The following is a 24,568-nucleotide window of genomic DNA, read 5'->3' on the forward strand; positions in this document are numbered from 1 at the left end:
CCATCGTTGTTTTATTGCAATTTAAAGTTCTATAGCTTAAAAAAAACACCCTTCAGTAAACACTGAGTCAATGTAATATTAGTTCATTTACATTAATCCAACTGTGAATACTTACTTTTCTATTTCAGAAATTTGTATGGAAATTTTCAATGATTCTGAATCCATTATTTGTGATAAATTTCAATCTTTTATTATCTTCCATCCAAAACAAAATAATTTCAGAAAACTTAAGAGCTTGAACTCGACCTTGGTATCTCTTTGAATTAAATTTTATTGAGTAATTACCATCACATTTGCCTCACGTAATCAGATATTGATAATACCGCCTAATGGAGCATGCATTCATAATCTGAAGAAATATACGTTTGGGGCATCCACCATAATCTGCAAAGATCAACTTCTTGATTACTCCTAATTGGCTTAATTCGAAATTGGCCCCATGATTTCACTATAACGAAGAGGTAGCAGTCCAATTCACAGATTTTCTCCCGTTATTTTTCCTGAAGTGCGCAAGCTCAACTCTGCAGCATCCCCCGAGGACCAACCCCCGAATGTCAATACAGAGAACGAATTGTCAACTTCTCGTTAACACCGTTACAACCTCGTGTTTATTTCTTGAATGAACAGACGTAAGGGGGTGCCACAAACGTAGAAACATCGTAGTATAGTTCTTTATGAGAATTTGAGGTGATTGAGATTCAGGAAGTTTTCTACGTGAAGAGAATGATACATATATTGTAAGGCTGATAAGCTGTTGAAACATTCGTGAGCGATAGAGTGCGATTTGTTGATTAATTTCAGGTGAGTATCGAATTTATTGGACTGGATGGATGAAATGAAGAAGTTATAGCAACTTTTTTAATAGAATACTTTGAATATCTGATATACCTCAGAACAAACTTTTTTTCGCGAAATCTTACTTATCATAATCTAATTAGAAATCGCGATATTTATTGATTCATTGGTCAAGATAATTAATAGGTAGTTCCTGGTAGCTCTAACCTTCACTTGGATATAATAAAATATGCGACTCTTGATGGTTTATTTTCGTATACTCTGATAATGATCATTATCATCAGTAAGGCTCTTATCGTTCCTATTACAAATAAGGTGAAAGATTCTCCGTCACCAGGAAAGAATAATTATAATGTACACCTTATTCAACTTTAACGTTCCAGGAATTATATTCCCTTCTTCAGGATAAAAAAAAGATTAATTAATCACAGGAAGCATATGATTAATTATATAGATAAATGAATGATGTTTCAATATGAATGCCAAACTACTAGCGCATCCACCAGCTACCAAACGAAAACAATCCTCTTTGATATAATAAAATATACGACTTTTGCTAGTTTATTTTCGTATACTCTGATAATAATCATTATCATCAGTAAGGCTCTTATCGTTCCTATTACAAATAAGGCGAAAGATTTTCCGTCACCAGGAAAGAATAATTATAATGTACACCTTATTCAACTATAACGTTTCAGGAATTATATTCCCTTCTTCAGGATAAAAAAAAGATTAATTAATCACAGGAAGCATATGATCAATTATATAGATAAGTGAATGATGTTTCAATATGAATGCCAAACTACTAGCGCATCCACCAGCTACCAAACAAAAACAGTCATAAAAATCAGACTGAAATTGAAGTTACACCAGCTCATCTTTATCACTATCAAATCAAAAAATTATGAAAAAATATTTCATAATAAAAATTCTATATCTCTGTTTGTTACATCATACAGGGTGATCAAACAACATTTACTTATGAGTGAAATTTCATAGTTAATGAATTTGCAGTTTTTCACCATATACAGGGTGGGCAAATAAGCGAGGTAAGCGGCTATATCTCAGGATCCACTCATCGTAGAGACTTGCGGTAAAAAATGTTACCACTAAAGTAAACAAAAGAAAACACTGAAAATTGTTTTGAAGTTCATACCTCTACGGCTAGGGGGTGTAATAGCTATCGTCGAGTAGAAAAGTGCATTTTACACGAAAACTTTTCATATTAAGTTGGAAAAAAAATATCATCACTGTAAACCTTGGAAAATTCTCTATCTGTTTGAATTGTCACTTTCGATTTTGCGACATCAAATAAGGGTGGGGGAAAGATAGAAATCTCACTGATTGAAATGTCTGTAACTTCAGTTTGGCTCAACATTTTTGAGCAAATTAGATCTTATTTGAGAGACAACATCTTGTTGATTAAGGAAAAAATATACTCATGATGAATTTGATTCAGCTGCTTCCGATAGGGAGCGCTGAGTCAGAAGTTCATTGTTTTGTTCATTTTTCTCTGAAACTTCAAATGTAATGATAGGATTTTCTTAACAGAAACAAAAATTTCATTGAATTTGCATGAAAAAACTTGAAGGTCGCAAAGCGATAATTTCAGGCGTTCTGAAATTATGGCCGAAAGAAGATATTCTTCAACTGATGCACTGCCACTGCGAAAAACCAAATTGAGTCTTCAAGTTCTAACAGAAACAGAAATCCCATCAAATATGTATGAAAAAACCAAAAGGTCGCAAAGCGATAGCTTCAGGCGTTCTGGAGTTATGGCCGAAAGAAGACACAATTTAGTTTTTCAGTGCATCAGTTGAAGAATATCTTTTTTCGTCCATAACTAGAGAACCCCTGAAGCTATCGCTTTGCGACCTTTTGGTTTTTTCATAAAAATTTGATGGGATTTCTGTTTCTGTTAGAACTTGAAGACTCAATTTGGTTTTTCGCAGTGCATCAGTTGAAGAATATCTTCCTTCGGCCATAACTTCAGAACGCCTGAAATTATCGCTTTGCGACCTTCAGGTTTTTTCATGCAAATTCAATGAAATTTTTGTTTCTGTTAAGAAAATCCTATCATTACATTTGAAATTTCAGAGAAAAATGAACAAATCAATGAACTTCTGACTCAGCGCTCCCTATCGGAAGCAGCTGAATCAAATTCATCATGAGTATATTTTTTCCTTAATCAACAAGATGTTGTCTCTCAAATAAGATCTAATTTGCTCAAAAATGTTGAGCCAAACTGAAGTTACAGACATTTCAATCAGTGAGATTTCTATCTTTCCCCCACCCTTATTTGATGTCGCAAAATCGAAAGTGACAATTCAAACAGATAGAGAATTTTCCAAGGTTTACAGTGATGATATTTTTTTTCCAACTTAATATGAAAAGTTTTCGTGTAAAATGCATTTTTCTACTCGACGATAGCTATTACGCCCCCTAGCGGTGGAGGTATGAACTTCAAAACAATTTCCAGTGTTTTCTTTTGTTTACTTTAGTGGTAAAATTTTTTACCGCAAGTCTCTACGATGAGTGGATCCTGAGATATAGCCGCTTACCTCGCTTATTTGCCCACCCTGTACGTAAGAAAGCCTTCCTTACATTTTTCTTCAATTGAAAAAACAGTACTAGCAAAATTAAATACTATATTTCCAGTGATATCGGACAACTCTGTAGGTACGTGAACATTATGAATTTTTATTATTATTTATGACTGAATAGAATATTAGTGTTTGAGTTCAGATGAAGATATAAAATTAGAAGGAAGTATTCTTATTGAAAGGCTTCTCCATCTAAAAAAACTCTTTCATCCTTCATTTTCATCAGAAGATAATCAGATATTATAATCAAATCTGAAAACAAAAAAAGTAAAAAACTAGAAAGGAGTATTGAATGTTATACTCTATTCTATTCTATAATACATTAAATGAAAACAATTGTATTGATAAAAATCATATTGAAATTCCTTGGCCAAGGAGTATTAGGGGATTCGTACATATTAATTACGAAAATAAGAAAAATTTGAAAGTATTAAAAAATACTCCGTTTATTTCACCAATTCAACATCACTAACTAATGATTTTTCAACATAACAAGCCAGAGTCAATTCATAGATTTCTGTATATACGTAATATTATAGCATAATTTTATTACAGTTCTTGGATAGACGCTATTTCATTGACTACCCCAATTGAGGGTATTTATTACACAGTTGTCATTTCATTTTGAATTTTAAAATGGTGGAGATAGATTCATATAACAAAAATTCAATCACTTTTCCTATTTTTATTGGAAATTGAATTTCTAAGTGAAAAAATCGACCACAATTATGAGAATGTTGTAAAAGAGATATACTTCATGCACTTCAAATCTCAGTAGCTCAAAGTCTTTTTTTATATTGTAGAGCGCCTGGCCTTATGAATATACTCTCGAGAGACTTATTTTTGAATCGATAATAATGGTTATTCATGATCATCAATCAGATGTTTAAAGGTACACACAAGATTGTTTCAATGCGATAATTGGATGAGAATTATGATATACGTTGCACCAGCAGCTACAAACTGAAATAGCAAAAATGATTATAAGGAGTATGATAGCATTTTCGAGGAGTTCAACATACAGAATGTAAAAAAGTTTTATTCAATGGGAAAAATCCATATCCCGATAGTTGCAACTTGGTAGTCTGAAACCTCATCGATATAAACTGCATGTACAGTATTTCTTTATGAAATTTTTCATTTTCCACATGTTCATTCCAAACATCATGTAATAAGACAACAGATTGATTAGCCTATAAATTTAAGAAGAATTATTTGTAGGTGCGAATAGTATTCGATTCAGTAATATTATAGAAATGAATGTTCAATAATTTCATTTAATTTTCTAATAATGGAACAATTTTGCAGCTATAACTTTGATCCTTAGCTTCATCCATACTAAACGTCTATAAAAACTCCTTTTTGAGCTCTCAATTCTATATATTTGTCAAAAATATTTTTCTCAAAATATTTTGTTGAATATCGGGTGTCCCAAGGTGAGTGGCCTATTAGATTATTATGGAAACTATTGATGGTAAAGATTTCAAATTTTGTGGATAGATATTTGGCCATGTAAGGTACATTTTTAAAATAATTTCACATTTCCAGTGTTGCCGGATGTACGACAATTTGGCAACAACTTTGTTATTTTGAATAGGACATCCGGTATTTCTATTTTTTTTATGATACTCCATAAAATATTGAATCTATTCACTCTTACTTGTCCATCCCTATCTTCAACGGTTTTTGAGTTATTAATTATTTTTCGAAATTTTTGATCAAATTGGCGTATTACGAAAATGACTCTAGTTCGTTCAATATTTGAGATTTAAGTCAGAAATTTTGCAAGTCGTTAGATATTGATCTGATCTGTGTCACTGCTCTTGAATTATGGTTGTCAATAATACAGGACGGACCAAAAAAAATCATCATTTGCCAAGTTACAAAATTGTAAAAAAGTCTATTTTTTCAAATTAGACACCTTGTATATTTTGCAATTTTTGGAATCAGTACAACACACTCTACAATTTTTCTATTCACGTCCCTATACCTATCTCAACTGGATTCCGAGTTATATGTGTATATCTTTCTTGAGTCATTATTTATAGAAAAACCTCGGAACAAAACACCTGTTAGGCAATTATTGTTTATTTTGACATTTATGGATTGAACTGATTCATTGATATATCGATCTATGAACCACATAGAGAACATAACAATACAAAAGATATTAACACTTATTGAATCAATGTGAAATCTAATAAACGCATATACCTCGGAATCCATTTGAGATAGGTATAGGGACGTGAATAGAAAAATTGTAGAGTGTGTTGTACTGATTCCAAAAATTGAAAAATATACTAGGTGTCTAATTTGAAAAAATAGACTTTTTCACAATTTTGTAACTTGGCAAATGATGAATTTTTTTGGTCCGTCCTGTATTATTGACAACCATAATTCAAGAGCAGTGACACAGATCAGATCAAAATCTAACGACTTGCAAAATTTCTGACTTAACCCTACACTGCCTATTGTATCAAATCAGATAAAACCAAATAAACTTCATTTAAAGTTATCTTATTTAGCAATTTCTTACATATAACGCACCGTATCATATTTGATACATCCTTATTTCAAGATTCAATACGTTTCATAATACATTTCCGCGCGCTAATACCATCTGTGGCATGTTTATGTTTCAAAATGGTAGCTGGTTGATATCATATCCAGTGTGAGGTGATTGAGATTTGTTTATCCTTCGAATTTTCGTAAAGTTGCATTATAAAAAATGTTTTTACTTGGATAAAGGTGAGATATATCAAATATAACATAATTTCATTCATTTATACCATGTGATATTATTATATTCGACATAATTTCAGTTGTATCAAATTTGATACATAGCGCATATTTGAATTGAAAAAGAGTTGATGAAAGAACCTAGAGACTCTTCGCATGAATATATCTGCAATATCGATGGAGTTGACATAACATCTGTAGTATGGCTAGATAATGAGCCAGTTATTTTTCTTTCAACATTCAAAGGGAAAATGCCTCTAAAAGAAGTGAAAAGGTGGGACAGAAAATCAAAAAAGTATGTGAATATTGAGTGTCCAAACCTAGTCCCGGAATACAATGCTCATATGGGAGGCGTTGATGCCATGGACAGTTATATTGGCAGAAATAAAATTAAAATTAGATCTGAGAAATGGTCTTTTTTACCATTTAGTCGACATGACCTTAGTAATTACATGGTTGCTCCACAAGAGGTTTGGTAAGCAAGAGCTCAAACAGGTTGATGTTCGGCTAGAAATAGCAGAATGACTCTGTAAGTCACAAAATGGAAACAAGAAACGAGGTAGACCATCCAAGGATTCCGTCGAAAATATCCTTGTTGCGAAAAAGAAAAAGTCCACAGTGTTTTCGCATGTTCCTCCGAAGGACGTCAGGACCGATTCTATTGGCCACTGGCCTACCTATGATGATGTGGAGATAAAGATTTAAATTTCCTTCTTGCAAATCATTCTCTCATTTGAAATGTTCAAAATGTGGTGTTCATTTGTGTCTCAACAAGAATAATAATTGTTTTGTTAATTTACACAATTCTTGAAAATGTATTCTCATATGCATTATGTATCAAATTTGATACAACTAATGTTTTTCAAAAATAAAACTTAATAAAAACTCTAGAATTTTTTTATTATTTTTTTATACTTCCTCTCAATACTATGAATCGAAATTATATTTTTTTCAACAAAAAACAAAATTCGAGAAGTGTAGGGTTAAATCTCAAATATTGAACGAACTAGAGTCATTTTCGTAATACGCCAATTTGATCAAAAATTTCGAAAAATAATTAATAACTCAAAAACCGTTGAAGATAGGGATGGAAAAGTAAGAGTGAATAGATTTAATATTTTTTGGAGTATCATAAAAAAAATAGAAATACCGGATGTCCTATTCAAAATAATAAAGTTGTTGCCAAATTGTGGTACATCCGGCAACACTGGAAATGTGAAAATATTTTAAAAATGTACCTAACATGGCCAAATATCTATCCACAAAATTTGAAATTTTTACCATCAATAGTTTCCATAATAATCTAATAGGCCACTCACCTTGGGACACCCGATATATTCCAAAACTTTAGGAATTCTAGTATAGTTTCAATTCACCTCTACATTTTTATTATAACCCTATTAGATTTCATGAATTTTCTGTCAACATTAAATTCGATATCCTAATTAAGTTTGTTTTCAAGCTTAAATTTATATAAATTGAAATGTAAAATTTGCCTGAGAAGACTCAGTGTTGGCATGAAGGAAATGGACTGCCATCTTCAAATTATGGAAAGGCAAAACATCTCCAGAAAAATGAAACACGACAAACATAAATACTCACTTTGTCAGATAATGAACTCCAGATTGAAATGATAGAATAATTTTTGAATATTTCATAACTGATCAAAACACAATACAGTATCCAATGTCCATTAAAATCTACAGTATCTAGAAGGCAGTAAAAATTAGCTACAATGCATATGAAATTTGCTGCCATCCAAATCACGATATCAAAAGAAAAAGTAGAATTGAACTTTATAATTATTTCAGATAGTTCATAGTGGATTAATGAAATTTTTTTCAAGTTCCCAATTTGTTCTTTCAATTCTCGGACTTGTAATGTTTGTTTTTTATTCACATCAATTCTTTTCATAATTTCCGATATGCTAGAAATTCTATCACATTCATTTGATATTTGGTTACTCAAGTTAGAAAATATTAGTTGAATATTTCCCCAAAATAAATCCATGAAATCACATTCCAAAGCTTGGTAAAACCTGTAAACTATCCATATCATTAAGTTTAAGGCACTCAATTGAGTCAGGTTTTCATGATCATACGAAATCAGTAGCATGGTTGTAATATAAGCGGTTGTTATTGAAGTAAAATATCCAAATCTTTTTTTCTTCCCCTCTTTGGTGTTGCTTTTCACTATGACGTTCTGGTGACTCAAAAAATTTATCAATATGTCATAATCTGACCTGTGTAAAAATTTCCATATAAGTCTCATCATTAAACTTAAAAATTCAGATACTTTGACGATTCGTACAACAAAATTACCCAGAGCTGAAAAAAATTATTTGGTATTCAGAATATTGCAGAAATAATGGTTACTTACATCGAACCCAGATTGCAGATATGCCCGAAAATCCTGTTATAAAACTCCATGATATAAATATATAAAACAATCCAGTAAAAATCAATGTTTTATTGTGATTACTACCATTTTTGAGAAATGTAACACCACTTATGTTCAATATCCAAAGTAACCATTTCGGTAAAAGAAAATGAAGATCAGAAGACATGAAATATAAGCTTTCGGTGTTGTTTTGACTTTGTACGTAGTTATTTTGAATGAAAATAATAGAACTAACAGTTACATTATCAATCGATGGTAATGTTTATGCATAAAAAATTCATCAGTCCCTCGTTTTATTGAATAACTATATGGCTATATATCAATATCTAGGTGACATAATGACAAAAGAAATAATTAATTATATCGATTAGACTAGACCTTCAATAAAACAGGCAGAAATATAGATTTCAAATATTGAGAAAAGAGGTTGAAGAAAAGTTGATTCAACACTTTTAACTAAGAAATGCTTTATTTCTCTGGAATATTTGAGGCACTCATTAATGGTATGTAGTTTTCCTCACGTATTAAAAATATTTCATCATGAGTATTTTATCATCAACTTACGTTTTCAGATTCAATACATTTTCACTGAAGAATGAATAAATATGAAATAATATCTGATAAGCAGTAATAGTTTCTTTCAAAAAACTATACGGAACACATACAATAGAAAATCTCCAGGCCCAGATGATATGCACAACTTCTGGCTGGAGAAATTTTGGTGTTTGCAAGTAAACATTGTCGTAAAAAATTCTCTCCGATTACCCTCCCAAGAAAAAAGAGATCTACGCCCTTGTAGGTTGAATACATATGTTTATATTTTGTGTTTTTGGTTTACGGTTATTTCCTTGTTGGGATATTTTCTTAAATCACAACATAGATAAATGTTTGTCAAGTATTGAAGCTAATTTAAATTTTTGGAACCCAATTTTATCAATTTGTTTCTGTATGCTTTCTCCAGTAGCTTGGTTCTTCTTATCAACCAAGATTCAATTATTTTCTGTAATTGGGTGATTCACCTGTTGACAATAAAGGACTTATTTTAATTATTAAAAATAAAGGATTTATTTTTAGGTTTTCAGGCTTAAATTTCATGTACTTATCCCCCGAAGAAGTGAAAATGTTATCTCCAAGACTTTGGGTTTTTGTTAAAATGTTTATAGATCAATACATAATTATTTTCATATTCATATTTTCGATATTATTATTGATGAATCTTATTTCAAATAATATTTCCCACAATGTGAAATCAACTGTTTTTCTGGATGATGTCCGACCTACGAATAGTAAATATTATGATTTTCGATATTTTGGTAGAGTGGAGTTTTCCAGATCAATATTCTTCATTTGGCTGCATTTAATAAAATTCTGTTGGGATAACCTTGTGTACGAAATGAACCTCATCATATTTTCACACCACATATTCTATTTGCACCATTAATTCGAGCAATGTGACAATGACATCACTGCTTCTGCAAATAAACCTAAAAGCATGGGGAAGGATGAATAAACAGAAAATATCCAGACGCGAATATGAAATTCACTTAAAAAATCTCAACAGAATTCATTGCTATTCATTTCGGTGAATGGGGCAAGCAAGTTGAGATTTGCTTGTCCTGATAAAATCTATGAACTCTGTGTAAAAATTCCCATTTGAAGAATTACATTTGTATCGGATGTGAATAGAGGGTGAGTAATTAACAATACATGCAGTCAATTTGTTGGGTAGGTCATAATAAAAGCTATTAGTGCAAAAATGTAATCTCGTATAAAATTTTCTTCAACTCCATTTACATTCCTTCTTGTTACAAATCGGATTAATTGATTAGTTGAAGAATCAAAGAAATTAGAACGTTTAAGTACAACCGAATCATTTTTTTAAGAAGAAAATTTCCTGAACTTTCGTCTGTGAATTAACGTGGTGAAGAAAATATTATTTTCAATCTCATTTTCTTGTATTATCTATAATATAAGACATTCTTCTCAGATTTCTGAAAAATTTTCTGCCATCTGTAAAATGATTTAACCGTTCTTTATATTGAATATAGTTTCTATCAGTCTATTTTGCTTCCAATTTCAGTTTGATAAAAATTGTAGGTATATTAAATATTGAAAAAACACATTATTTTTAGAGGAAATAAACTAATCTGAAGGCTAGATTTCCTCGAAATTCCTCCACTCGTGAAAACTTTTTTAATTTTTGTGGAATGTAGTTCTCTCGTCAGCATAATAACATTTACCTTATATAGGGTGTTTTTTTCGAGGTATATAACTTTAAGTTGGCATTACTGTTCAAGATGGCGACAGATTTAACAACTGTTAAGTGATTTATTCTCAGTTTGGTTTGGCAATTTATCATGAATTGACACACGCCTAAACAACTCTTGCAAATAGTGCAATTTTATTTCTAAAATAATGGTTCTGTGCGGAATATGTATCGCGCACTACGTCTATTTTATTTTGTTTAGCGATGAAGCGCAATTCTGGTTGAATGGCTACGTCAACAAATAAAACTGCCGCATTTGGAGTGAAGCTAATCCTCAAGTGTACCTCGAAACACCGTTACATCCAGAAAAACTGACTGTTTGGTGCTCTTTATGGGCTGGTGGAATCATTGGTCCGTAGTTCTTTAAAAACGATGATGGCCAGAATGTTACAGTCAATGGTGATCGGTATAGAGACATGATTACTAACTTTTTCATTCCTGAATTTAACAACCATGATGTCCAGGAGCTGTGGTTCCAACAAGACGGCGCAACATGTCACACAGCTCGTGCCACAATCGATTTATTGAAAGACACGTTTGGTGACCACCTAATTTCACGTTTTGGACCTGTGAATTGGCCTCCAAGATCTTGTGATTTAACACCGCTAGACTACTTTCTGTGGGGCTATGTAAATTCATTGGTCAGTGCGGATAAGCCACAAACCCTTGACCATTTGGAAGACAACATTCGCCGTGTTATTGCCGATATACGGCCACAAATGTTGGAAAAAGTCATCGAAAATTGGACGTCCAGATTGGACTACATCCGAGCCAGCCGTGGCGGTCATATGCCAGAAATCATATTTAAAATGTAATGCCATAAGATTATCTTGCGGATAAATAAAATTCATGTCAATCGAATAATCCATCGTTGTTTTATTGTAATTTAAAGTTCTACAGCTCTAAAAAAAACACTTTTTATATATATTCACACAAGGAGTTTACCAAGATCATTCTTTCATGTCTCAAATTAATTCATACAGAAAAAAATGTATGAGATGATAGTTATATGATGATATAATATTGAGCGAATAACTTATATCATTAGTATTATTTAAAAATCAAAATTGCAGGAATTATGAACTTCAATTATTGTTTTTTGTTTCAGTATTTTCGAGCAGTGGTACAGTCAAGAATCAAACGTGGCGAAGTTAGAAGGAAAGCTGTTTTCTGCAGTTAACAATTTTTTTTCTTCGTCGATAGTGAATCAAATCAGAGATTTGATGGTGAGTACCCTAGTGAGTTATAAATTTGGTTACTTAGAAAAAAAGAGTTCTTCCTATAATTTACCGGTTCATATAAAATTCATACGAAACATGCTTTCATTCTTGATCTCCTCCATCAATTTACGAATAAATGATTACTCGAAATCATATGATAATATAAAATTATACTCTTATGTGATATTAGGAAATACTACTATTTTTTCTTGTCGCATTGAAATTAAAGGAATCTAAACATAATAACATAGTTAGATATTTAACTCATCGACCATTTTAAGTCTCATCACTGAAATTTTTTCTCTTTCAATGTTTCATCAATTCAGTAGATTCAAACAGAAGAATTAGGGAGTTGTGAAACATTTTTTCCAGGAGTGAATTAATATTTTAACTTATTTTAGAAGTGTACATTTTAAGAAGTTAGCAGTGACCTTTCAAATTAGAAGAGGCAATTATTAGCAAACGTTGTTTTATGGTTTTTATATTTATTTACTGCAAATCTGGGAATTACCGAATTACGTAATGGATGGTTAGGTATCATTGGATTTCACGAATGATTGAATATAATCAAATAATGTACGTACAGCAGAGACGTACACCGTTTTATTAACTTCAAAAACGATTTAAAAAAAAAACAAAAAAATTTTATATTTGAACTCTGCAGATTCATAATATGTTTCCCTGAAAACCATTTACATTAAAAAATTATGTTTTCGATTTTAAAATGCGAATTTTAATAATCTATTACCACTGAACCAAACATACTGGAGAGAAAAAAATATTTTAAAGAATGCAAGAATATATTTTAATATCGACAGAAATTTTTCTCGCGAATTTTTACACAGTTTTTTAATACAAAAAATATTGCGTCACTGTGTTGGGTGGGGCCTTTTAAATTGCATTGACGTTCAACCCATTCTTTTAATGAGACCACGGGGTTAGTTCACAATAGTCAATACCTCAAGATGTCGATTAAGGGGCTTTCCCCTAGACCCTTCAATTTGTAACCCCAATTTGCGAAAAGAAATTCTTGACAGCCATTGAAAAAGGATTTTCCAAAGAAGTAATCATAAACCCATCTTTTTATATATATAGGCTAGGCCCCTTGAGAATTCTGAAGAATATTATGTAACTAATAATTCATTCAATTTCTTCAAGCCGATCTTTGATTGATTCGATCGTCAAAATCAAGCAATCAATAAATTCTGAAAAAATCTTGGTTTCATTTATTTCAATAAAATATTAGAAATCCTTTTTCCGTAAGCCTGCTTGATTTTCTATAATGAACTTTAAAATTTTTTACTTACCCAAGAAATTGTTTTTGTTGAAGTATTGATTATGTAAATTCCGAAAATAGAATTAAAAATTTGGGAAATAAAAAAAAATATTTTTTCTGAAATACAATGAACAGCAATTATGAAATTAAAAACATGGTTTGCTAGTATATTACAGAATATTCAATAGTTTGTATTATTTTTGAGGTTTTTCATTTTGTCCTTTCTGTTGATGATAAATCAGATAAAATTTGAAGATTTCATAAGCGAATAATTGGATATATTTTGTGGCCCACTCCACTTCTTCTGATTTCAAATCAAGAGATGAGAATTCATTACTGATTGATTTTGAAATTGTGAAAATTTCGGCCCTATTTCATTCTTTGCTTTAGAGCACTAACTTCTTCTCCCCATATCGAAACAATAATGAGATTGTTCAAAATAAAATATCCCAATAAAAACCCATATTCCCTGGAAAAATATTTTTATTATATATTATGAATATACCTACCTAGATGCGACACTGTCTATAGATGTGAGCAAGGCTAATTGACACCAGCTCTGATGCGTTCATCTTTGTAGGTACATTGTTGAAAATATTGATATCCGTCATATTGTTTAAAGTGTCGATTGAAGAAACATGAGAACTAAGTTGAGACTCTTCAAATTATGTCCTTTCGGTCATTATGTGAGTAAACACTTCGTTTTTCATCATTTCTCAGTAGCGGATTAAGACTTGACCTACATTACCTGAGAGGGTTCAACTTTATGTCCAAAACAAATAGCTGTAGAATGCATAGGGACGATTGTCGATTAGAAATATGAGAACTAAGTTGAGACTTTTCTAATTTTTTTCTTGATAATTATGTTTTTTTTTTGGTCATTAAGTGTGTAAAAACTTCGTTTTCATCAATTCTCAGTAACGGATTAGAACTTGACTTAGATTTTTTTTTGCTCATTAACACTTACCCAGAAAATTTCTAGGTCCTTCATTTTGAACATTATCAGGTATATATGTAGGCTTGGTTAATCGATCGTCTAGAGGTATGATTCGATTACCTGGCCTTTCGTCTTTTTCTCCGTGACTTTGTTTAAACTCTTTTGAATTATTTACATCTATTTACGAAACCACAATTATACAGTACACACTCAGTATTGAGAAGATCCTAATAACGTCCTAATAACAAGTTTCTCACTACGGTACTGAATTTCGTCTTTAGCTCGAGTGTTAATTACTCGAAACGTCTTCGATTATCACGTCTTTGTCTCATTACAAGTTTCGGTCGTCTCGTCTTTGATTCGTTCGCGACTCGTCTTAATCTAGTCCGCGAACCGTTTTTTCATCTTACGTCTTAAGTTTCAACCGACTGAACTTACTCTTACTTCGACTTAGGCCGAACTTGAACTTGACTCGTCTTCGACTTAACTTGAACTGACTCTCGACTCGAATTTACTTCGTCCCCTGACCGCAACCTACCCCGTCCACTCTGAATATCCTTCCCTCCTTCCGGCTTGATCACACCCTTAGGGAAAGTACCATCCCCTAGTCCAATAAGAGTTTTGCCGTACCGCCCACAAAGATCTTCGCGGATTCCTGGAAATCGAATATTCTCGAAGGACTAGAACCTGATACACAGATGTGACACATCTGGTACAACCGTGTTGTCTTCGATCTTTCCCAACCCCAGTAAGTCTCTTAAGATTTAAAACTCCATGACATATCTTCGACACCTCGAAGAATTACACATCCTTTTTACATTATATGTACAATAACAATTCGTTCCCTGTTAATTCATTGAAACTGTCATGCTCTCGATACTTGAAGAAACTAATAGGTCTTCAAGCATCCTGTTGACCATCTCAATTATTTACAGGGAACAATAACTGGATCCTACATATAATAGGCTGAATTTGAGGACTCAAACCTCATTTTTTGAGACCTTTTCAACTCAAAATCCAAGAATTACATACATTACAAAATGATGAATCGATGGGTTCAGAAAACAAGCGCCCAAAAAATCAAAAAACTCAGAAAAAACTCTTTTTTTCGCAGACAAGACAAAACGACCACCAAGACGGTGTTCAAGGCACAATCATCAGAGTCTCACCGGATGACGATCCTATAAGTCCTGCTGAAGGGATAGACATCTTGCAGTCTAATCAGCAAATACTTGCAAGGAGGAACACTAGAGAATACGTTGTCTGTGAAAATAGAAAAATTATGTTGAAGCATCCCGGAATCACGAAAAATCAAATGAAAGGTGAGTTAATGAAAATTTCCTTGTATAGAGATGACCAATGAATTGTTTATCATTATCATTGTTTGTGAGTGGAGGGTTTAATTTTACAATTATATTATTAGTTTTAGTATTATATACTATTTGTTTTGAGAGTGCTATCTCAATCAAGGGATATGCATTATTTTCTTGAGAAGAATATTATATCAATATTCCCAATAAGGAAAAAATCACATCAAACTATGACTGAACGCTAATGTATACGCAGTAATTCTATACAAACAATTGTACTTCAGTAGCGCATGTTGCTATTGCCAACTTAGAGTGATGGTAATGAAAATTGCCGTGCAGAGATCACCTACTGAACAATCACCACTCAGATCTTCTTTTTGTCTTTTGGTCCGGAATTTACATTCCCTTCGACTCTAAATTCATTTCTCCAATTTTCTGCTGTTGTCTGGTCGGGAGGCTTTCCTTCCTACTTCATGTCACTTTTTTCTTCTATTTAGTTCTTTGAAAGAGGTATTACCTCTTATCTGTCTTTCTTATTTTGATTTTTATTATCTTTCTTAATTCCTTATTCCCGTGCTCTTTCATCGTCTCTATTGCCTGCTTTATTTGTTTATTGACTATTTTTTCAATAGATTCAATTTTCAGTTCTTTTCTGATTTGTTTGTTATATACCATGGGGCACCAACCGCTGTTCTTATTACTGAATTTAGCGTACTTTGCAACTGATCATTATTATTGTCCTTCGTATTGTACCAGTAACTCCTGCACACGTAATGCTTGGTATTAGCACTATTTTTATTATCTTCAGCTTGTTTTCTAAGGAAAGTTTACTTCTAGTTTTGAGCAATGGGTACAGTCTGCCGTGCAATTGCCTTATCTTTTTTCTGTTTTCTTCTATCTGTTTGTTAAAATTCATTCTTTCATCCAGTATTACTCCCAGGTATTTTGCTTCCTTTTTCCATTCTATCGTCTGGTTTTCTATTTTGACGTTTCCTGCTTTCTCTTTCTTTACTGTTGTTCCTCCGAAGTAGATTGCAACTGTTTTCGATGTGTTCACTTTGAAACTCCATTTCTTGAAGTATTCCATCAGTGTATCTAGGTCTATCTGTAGCTGCCTAGTGATTGTTTTCCGCATTCTACTGTGATAGTATATGGCAGTGTCATCTGCAAACTGGGCTATCTTGCATCTATTCATTTTCGGTATGTCTGCCATGTATAAGTTGAACAGCAGCGGTCATATCACCGATCCTTGAGGAACTCCGGCTTCTATTTCTCTAATCGTTGACCTGGTACTATCGATATTCACCATAAATTTTCTATTTGCCGGGTACGATTGTATCAATCTCGTAAGTTTGATTGGAAATTTCATCAACTTCATTTTGTAAATCAGACCCTGATGCCACATTTAATCAAATGCCTTTTCTATATCCAAGAAAATTACACCGGTATCTGTAGAGAGGTTCATTTGCTCCTTGATATTTTTCGTTATTCGTACCAGTTGATGAATCGTTGAATGATCTTTACGAAACCCAAACTGGTGATCTAGAATTATTTTATTTTCTTCTATGAAATATGTCAGTCTTCTGTGGATTAATTTCTCTATCACTTTACTGATTGCCGATAATAGGCTTATGGGTCGATAATTCGTTGGATCTTTTTTGTCTTTTCCTTTCTTCCAAATTAATATTGTATCCGCTAACTTCTTGTCTCAGTCTTCGTTGAACACTTGTTTGACTCTGTGTTTCTCATCGTTCATCATTTTATTCAGTATAGTTTTGTCACCGGGGTTTAATGTGCGTCTATACTGTTTCTTCGCCTTTTTCTTCTCCTCTTACAAAATTCTCACGTATAGAGGTAGCGATCTCTTCTTCGGTATTTTTTTGATCTTGGTGGACTGTACTTCGATTATTCTTTTTTCTAGATCCTCAATTGCTTCGTCTAGCGAACAATCACCACATACACTACACGCAATTCAAACTTATTTTTGGTTTTCAGAATTCCGTGAAGCTTTCCGTCTTTTCGATAAGGATGGTGACGGTTGCATAACGAAAGAAGAACTAGGAAGGGTGATGAGATCTCTAGGTCAATTCGCTAGGACTGAAGAATTGCAACAGATGCTACAGGAAGTTGATGTTGACGGTGAGCCATTTATTATAATTCATTTATTCAGAGAATAATTTCAGTATTTCAAAGGTGATGGAAATGTGAGCTTTGAAGAGTTTGTTGATATTGCTTGGACAGCAGCAGGATCTATACCTGAGGAAGAAGAAGAGGAAAAAGAACTTCGTGATGCCTTTAGAGTTTTCGATAAGCACAATAGAGGGTATATCACTGCATCAGATTTGAGAGCTGTTCTTCAGTGTTTAGGAGAAGATTTATCAGAAGAAGAAAGTAAGTAAAAATAACTTCGATTATAAATTCTTGATGAAAGATCTTCTAATACGATTTAATACGATCTCTCATAGTGAAAATATATTGAATTGAATCTAGTTATTCTTCCAACCGAATTGATGTGGTTAGAGCGAAATAAAGTTAAATTTGAATTTCTACGGAAAAAGTAACTTTGGATGGTGCTCAGAATCTTTCTAGACTGATTGAATTTCGATATTTCATGAATTCGGGAGAATAAGGTCTAAATTCAATAACCAAGGCAAACTTCATGACAAAATAAAGTTCTGTCTTATTTCGTTCTAAATCCATTTTTATACAGTGTGAGTGTTTGACCTAGAAATATATTTCAACCGAAGATTCTTGAGGTCAAAGATTTTTAGACTTCACTATTGCGTGAATGTGTTTATTTGTATTTTCAAATAAAGATGGTTTCAATTCACAAGGATTTATTTGTAGCAAAATCTTACATCAGTACATCAACTTCTTCAAGTCAAGACATAGAACATATATCTCTTTAACATTTATAATGTCATTCAATGACAGTGTTACCAACTGTTACATAGAATTGCATATAACAACACTTTCCCTCAATTCTACAATCTAACCATGAACTTAAAAAAATTAACTTCTAATTCATAAACATATTACATTCAATTAGTTCACATTGAGTGCATCCCGAAATGAAATAAATTTATTTACACACAATGCCTTTGTTAAAATATCGGCAACTTGATTTTCAGTAGAAATATACTCAACTTCAATTTTCTTACTACTAACCAAATCTTTTATAAAATGATATTTCACATCAATATGTTTTGATCTTTTCGTTTCATAAGTATGAGCCATTTTGATTGTTGACTGATTATCCTCATAAATTCTTATAGGATATACATCATTTAGAATTAAATCAGACAATAAATGTCCCAAAAATAAATATTCTGTTGCACATGATGCCAATGCCACATATTCAGCTTCAGTACTTGACAAAGCAACAACTGACTGCTTTTTAGAATTCCAGAATACAGTATTGGTATTTATCTTTAAAAAGAAACCCGTTGTACTCTTCCTGTCATTAGCATCACCCGCATAATCAGAATCTACAAAAGCAAATATTCTCACATTAGTTGAACTTCTATAATAGGTTAAGCCTAACTTTTCAGTACCCTTCAAATATTTAAGTACATTTTTCAAATATTGCCAATGTTCTTCATCATAACTATTTTGATATCTACTAAAATAGCATACAGCATAACATAAGTCTGGTCGAGTTTCTAACATAACATACATAAGACTTCCAATGAGTTCTTTATAGGGTGCTTTGAAATTTTTAGTTTCGTCTGCTTTAGTTAAATTTAATTTTGGTTGTACAGGAATTTTAGAAATCTTACAATCCATCATATTGAAATATTTCAAAACTTTAGCTATAAGAATTCTCTGACTAATAAAAATACAATTATTTTGCCTTTCTATTTCAATACCCAAAAATCTCAATTTTCCATTTTTGTTCGTTAAATCTTTCATATCAAATTTTGCTGATAATTTACTTATAACTATATTTACTTCTTCATAAGAACTTGAAAAAATAAGAATATCATCTACCCATATAAGCAGAAACAGAAATTCTGTATAATAAAGACATGGATCTGATTTTGATCTAACAAAATTCAAACTCAATATATAATCATTGATACAATCATTCCAGCATTTTGGGCTTTGTCTCAAACCATAAAGTGCCTTTTTCAATTCACATACCTGTCCTTGTTTATAATTGACTAGACCTTCAGGTGGTTTCATATAAACTTTTTCATTTAGATTACTTTTTAAAAAAACTGACCTAACATCCAATTGGTGAATTGTCAAATCCTTTTCTATCGATAAAGAAAGTAGTACTCTCAGTGTTACCATTCTTGCTACAGGGGCATATACTTCATCTTCTATTGATGGTTGTTGGTATCCCCTAGCTACTAATCTGGCCTTTTTCTTCAGTTTTCCATCCACCAGTTTTTCACTGAATATCCATTTCGAGTCAATAATATTTGCATCTGGAGTTGGAATAACCAATTTCCAAGTATCATGTTTTTCCAAAGATTCCAACTCTTCATTGATAGCTTGCTCCCATCCATTTTCCATATTTAATGCTTCATTATAATCTCTTGGTAACTCGTGAGGTAGACTACCAGCTGATAAGGCTGCCATTAGTTCTGTATCACTGTTTAAGTCATAATCTTGTAAATGTGTTGGCAGTTTTCTATTTCTCTTACTTTTCCTAACATTTTGTTCCATTATTCCAACCTCCGAACCTGAAACACCCAAGTCATCCTCATCTCCCTCATTCTCATCCTCTACAATTCTTATCATATCCATTCCCCAACTTGTGTCTGCTACCGTCTTGCCCTCATCAAACATTACAGATCTGGCTACAACCACTGATTTTTCTTCCATGTCATATAATCTGTACCCGTTATTACAATATCCGATGAAAATTGTTTTCCTAGAATGTGAATCCAGTTTTCCTATTCGATTTTCTTTTGGTATGTGGGCATACGACACACATCCAAAAACCTTGATTTTATCCAAATCGGGATCATATCCATACCACATCTTTGCTGGTGTTGAATTTTTAGGGACCACTATCGATTCTAATCTATTATATACATATACCGCTGCCAGTAAGGCATCTCCCCAGAATATTTTTTCCAGATTTGAGTCAAAAATTAAGCAACGAGACTTGTCTAACAAAGTTCTGTTAAATCTCTCTGCTATTCCATTCTGTTCCGGATTTCTAGGTATTGTATACTCGATCTGAAAACCTTTTCCTTATAAAGAATCCTAAATTCTTTAGAACTATACTCGCCCCCATTATCACAACGTAATCTTGATATTTTTGAATTGAACCTTGCAGATACCAGAGCTTCATACTCCTTGAATTTTTCAATGACTTCAAATTTGTTTTTCATAAGATAAACATGTGCAAAATGAGTATAATGATCTATAAAACTCACATAGTATCTCATATTGTCTCGTGTTGAGGGTGTAATTGGCCCACAAACATCAGTCGAAATGACTTCCAACACTCGTCTCGCCTTCCTTTCCTCAGTCAGTGATTTAAATTTGACACGAGTCTGTTTCGCTTTAAGACATATCTCACATAAAGCTCTTGGCGGATATTTCGCTGAGTGACCCATTCTTCTATGCATTAAATCCTGATCGACAACTACATTTGCAGAATAAACTTTTGGTCTGAAACAGATTACATATAAATTTCCTCTCAAATTACCTTCCAACAGTGTTTGATTACTGTCTTTCCTACATATTTTGACCTTTCCATCTTCAAAGATTACCTTAAATCCCTCTTTGTCAATTTTTTTGACTGACAATAAGTTGTATTCTAAATCATCACTTTGTAAAACATCGTTTAATTTGAAGTTTCTTCCTTTCATGTCGCTAACATGTAAATTTCCACTCTTGGTTACATTTATGACAGAACCTCTTTTCGCAACATTAATATTACATTTTACAGGTTTTACCTCAGACAAATAAGCATCAGCATGTTTGTTTATCAAATGGTTTGTTGCTCCAGAGTCTATGATGAACGTCAAATTGTCATTTTCTGTGACAGTAAATACATTGTTGCCACCATCAGATTTTTTGTCATCTATGATTGAATCTTCCGCATTGTTTGCAATAAATGCAACTTCTTCATCTGTAGCATTTGAAATTAAATTTTGATTCTTGTTTTCTCTCTCTTCTACCTCCCTGTCTCGGATAATTTCCCTTGTACCTACTCGTAAATGCAACAGCTTCTTTCCCTTGATCATTGTTTCCTTGCCTCATTTCCTCCTGCAGTAACTTATTTTTAACAAATCTCACAGTTACATCCTTAGGATTTGTGCTAAACATCAAGTCTATTGACGTTGTCAGTGCTTGATAACTTTCGGGCATAGCCGCTAGCAGTTGACAAATTATTTCTGGTTCTTCTAACTTTCCTCCACTGGATTTTAAATCTGTAACTACTTTATCAAACTCTAGTAGAAAATTAGTCAGATTACCTTCGGAAAATTTCATGTTTCTTAACTTCCTTTGCAAATCCACCTGCATTGACAGTCCCCTTCTCGTGTACGTAAGCTTCAGTGTCTCAAACATTTCCTTGGCTGTCTCCTTTTCCTTTACCATCTCCAGTACCTCATCCGCCAGCCACTGTACTATAGTATTCCTGGCTTTTGCGTCCGTTTTCTTGAATTGTGCCAGTTGGATTGCATCTGTTGGCAATGATTGTTCCAGTACCTCCAATGTCCCATTTTGTTCCAGGAAGATTTTCAAACGGAATTCCCAGTTCGAAAAGTTACTCCCATCAAACGGTTTCAAATTTGCCACCTGCGAATTTAACATAGCCATGTGTCTTTCCTATAGGTGCCGCTTCCAGAATATAATTCCAATTCCCGCAGTTTGTTTTCCAGCTCGATATAAAAGATATAACTGGGACCATAACCTTTAGACTTCACTATTGCGTGAATGTGTTTATTTGTATTTTCAAATAAAGATGGTTTCAATTCACAAGGATTTATTTGTAGCAAAATCTTACATCAGTACATCAACTTCTTCAAGTCAAGACATAGAACATATATCTCTTTAACATTTATAATGTCATTCAATGACAGTGTTACCAACTGTTACATAGAATTGCATATAACAACAAGATTCACCCTATGTAGACAAGCCAATGATAATTAAGTTGAATTTCAATAATTAATACCTTTTCGAATTTGATGTTCCAATATACTTAGTTTTTACATTTCCTTCCATATTTTTATTTGTTTGCACATCTTGGACATGGTCAGAATATTTGGTCAATTTTATAAAAAGGTAAACAAAGGTATTGCCGAGTACTCAAAGGAGAATAATATTGCAGATTTACAAAAATTGTTAATAATTCATACCCAAAAAATCGAAAATAAAAACTGAACTAATTCAAATACAAACAAATCATCATAATAACCGATCTCAAACTAAACACTAACATATATTTCAACCAAACAAAACTTGACATAACTTAAAGAAATTATATTACAATTTTTCCAGAATAAAAATATACACTTATTTATAAGTACTCGTATAAGTATAAAGTTATATCCACTTAAATATCAATAAGATGCAATAACCATCTGCTCATCTTAAGCTTGCTGAATATCAAGGCCCATAGACGTCCCTTGATGTCCTCAGATAAGCTATTTATTCAAAACGTGACAAAATATGAAAAGAATCTACGAGATAATTGTTTAGTAAATCAAGGTGGTTGAGTGTACCTTTAAAACGTATGTTTAAATTGTGTACATCAGAACGGAATGTTATTTAATTATTATTATAGAAGTATTATAGGAGTTCGGTTGATTAATACTTTCATAAACAATAATGTAGCATGAAAAGATCTTCTTTCCTTGTTGAGCCAATTTGCAATGCATAGTGAATGACATATTCTTTCGAATTTTCTGATCCCAAAAATCAAGTGCAGTTAAGAGTTCTGTAGTTAATATTTTTCTATCTTCTGCTCCTGAAATTTTTATATTATTTCAGTTGAAGACATGATCAAAGAAGTCGATGTTGATGGAGATGGACGAATAGATTTCTATGGTATGACACGATATTTGTTTAATATCCCGATATTCATTTGCGTGTGCAAATTTTGTTTCAATAATTGTTTCCTTTCAGAATTCGTTAATGCCCTAGGAGAACCTGGCAATGAAGATAGCGTTGATGAAGAAGATGAAGAAACTATTGGCGTATAACTGTCGCTCAAGAATGGAGTCACTTATGGTCCTTTTATCACTTACAAATATCAGTGTTCTACGCACAGTTACTTTTATTGATATCGTTCTCATTGTTATTATTGGAATTGAAAAATGAATTTAATTGAATATATAAAGCTGCTATATATAATATATACAATATACATTAAATGTGTTAATTATAAGAGGTAGTTATATCTAATATTTTCTGTTGATTATCTCAAATCATGAAAAAAGGGAATTCTGGGATACTAAGAACAGTCTTTTGAATTCAGCGCACCAATTCTTGAGAACGTGGCGTTGTCATTTCATTGAACTGTTCGTAATGTCAGTCATTATTGATAGTAAACATACGATCTAGGTTGAATCAGTTTAATGAAAAACAAAACGAGAAAATCATCAACTGATATCAGGAGCTTTTGAATGCTAGTTCCTCATGCGTTTGTTGCTCCTCGGAGACCACTATTTTCATCTGTATCATGTCTATACTACTACTTTCTATGTCTTATCTAGCAAACTCCTGTAACTTAAATTATGGAATATTCATAAATCAAATTTTCATCAAAGCGTCGTACACAATTTTTACTATCCAAACTCAATTCACAATTACTTCAAAAAACATTTCAACTCTGATGAAATATAATTTTGATTATCAATTTACGACCAATTTGGAAAAATTACCTATGAATCGTTTATCATTTTAATTTTGCTTATGAAAGAACCACAAAAAATCCTCCAAAATTTATTGATTCCCTCTATTTTCATTTTTTGTTATTCTATTTTCTCAATAAGTTCTTCTTTTAATTCCACCATAAATTGAACCACCATTTCGTTTGTATTAGTTTAAG

General features: G+C 32.3%; 1 protein-coding gene and 1 long non-coding RNA gene across 4 annotated transcripts; one reads left to right on the forward strand and one right to left on the reverse strand.

Annotated features, from left to right (window-relative positions):
• Positions 1–594: 594 nt before the first annotated feature.
• Positions 595–23,905, forward strand: LOC123676242 (neo-calmodulin-like). 3 transcript variants are annotated; one of them, XM_045612028.1, is made up of 7 exons: positions 595–801; positions 11,912–12,029; positions 15,351–15,558; positions 17,542–17,685; positions 17,740–17,937; positions 23,509–23,565; positions 23,644–23,905. In XM_045612028.1, exons 2-7 carry the CDS (start codon positions 12,027–12,029, stop codon positions 23,718–23,720), a joined length of 687 nt encoding a protein of 228 aa, XP_045467984.1. In that variant the 5' UTR covers positions 595–801; positions 11,912–12,026; the 3' UTR covers positions 23,721–23,905. The 3 variants fall into 3 exon arrangements, with proteins under 3 accessions (XP_045467984.1, XP_045467982.1, XP_045467981.1); XM_045612026.1 differs by lacking the exon at positions 595–801 and adding an exon at positions 10,076–10,226; XM_045612025.1 differs by lacking the exons at positions 595–801; positions 11,912–12,029 and adding an exon at positions 13,835–13,985.
• Positions 4,256–9,218, reverse strand: LOC123676244. Its single transcript, XR_006746884.1, has 3 exons — positions 9,102–9,218; positions 4,421–4,591; positions 4,256–4,361 (listed from the first exon to the last, which is right to left on the reverse strand). It is a non-coding gene; the product is annotated as an uncharacterized LOC123676244 (long non-coding RNA).
• Positions 23,906–24,568: the final 663 nt, after the last annotated feature.

Source organism: Harmonia axyridis, chromosome 3 (genome assembly GCF_914767665.1).
Source record: "Harmonia axyridis chromosome 3, icHarAxyr1.1, whole genome shotgun sequence".
In the NCBI taxonomy this organism is placed as follows: Eukaryota; Metazoa; Arthropoda; class Insecta; order Coleoptera; family Coccinellidae; genus Harmonia; species Harmonia axyridis.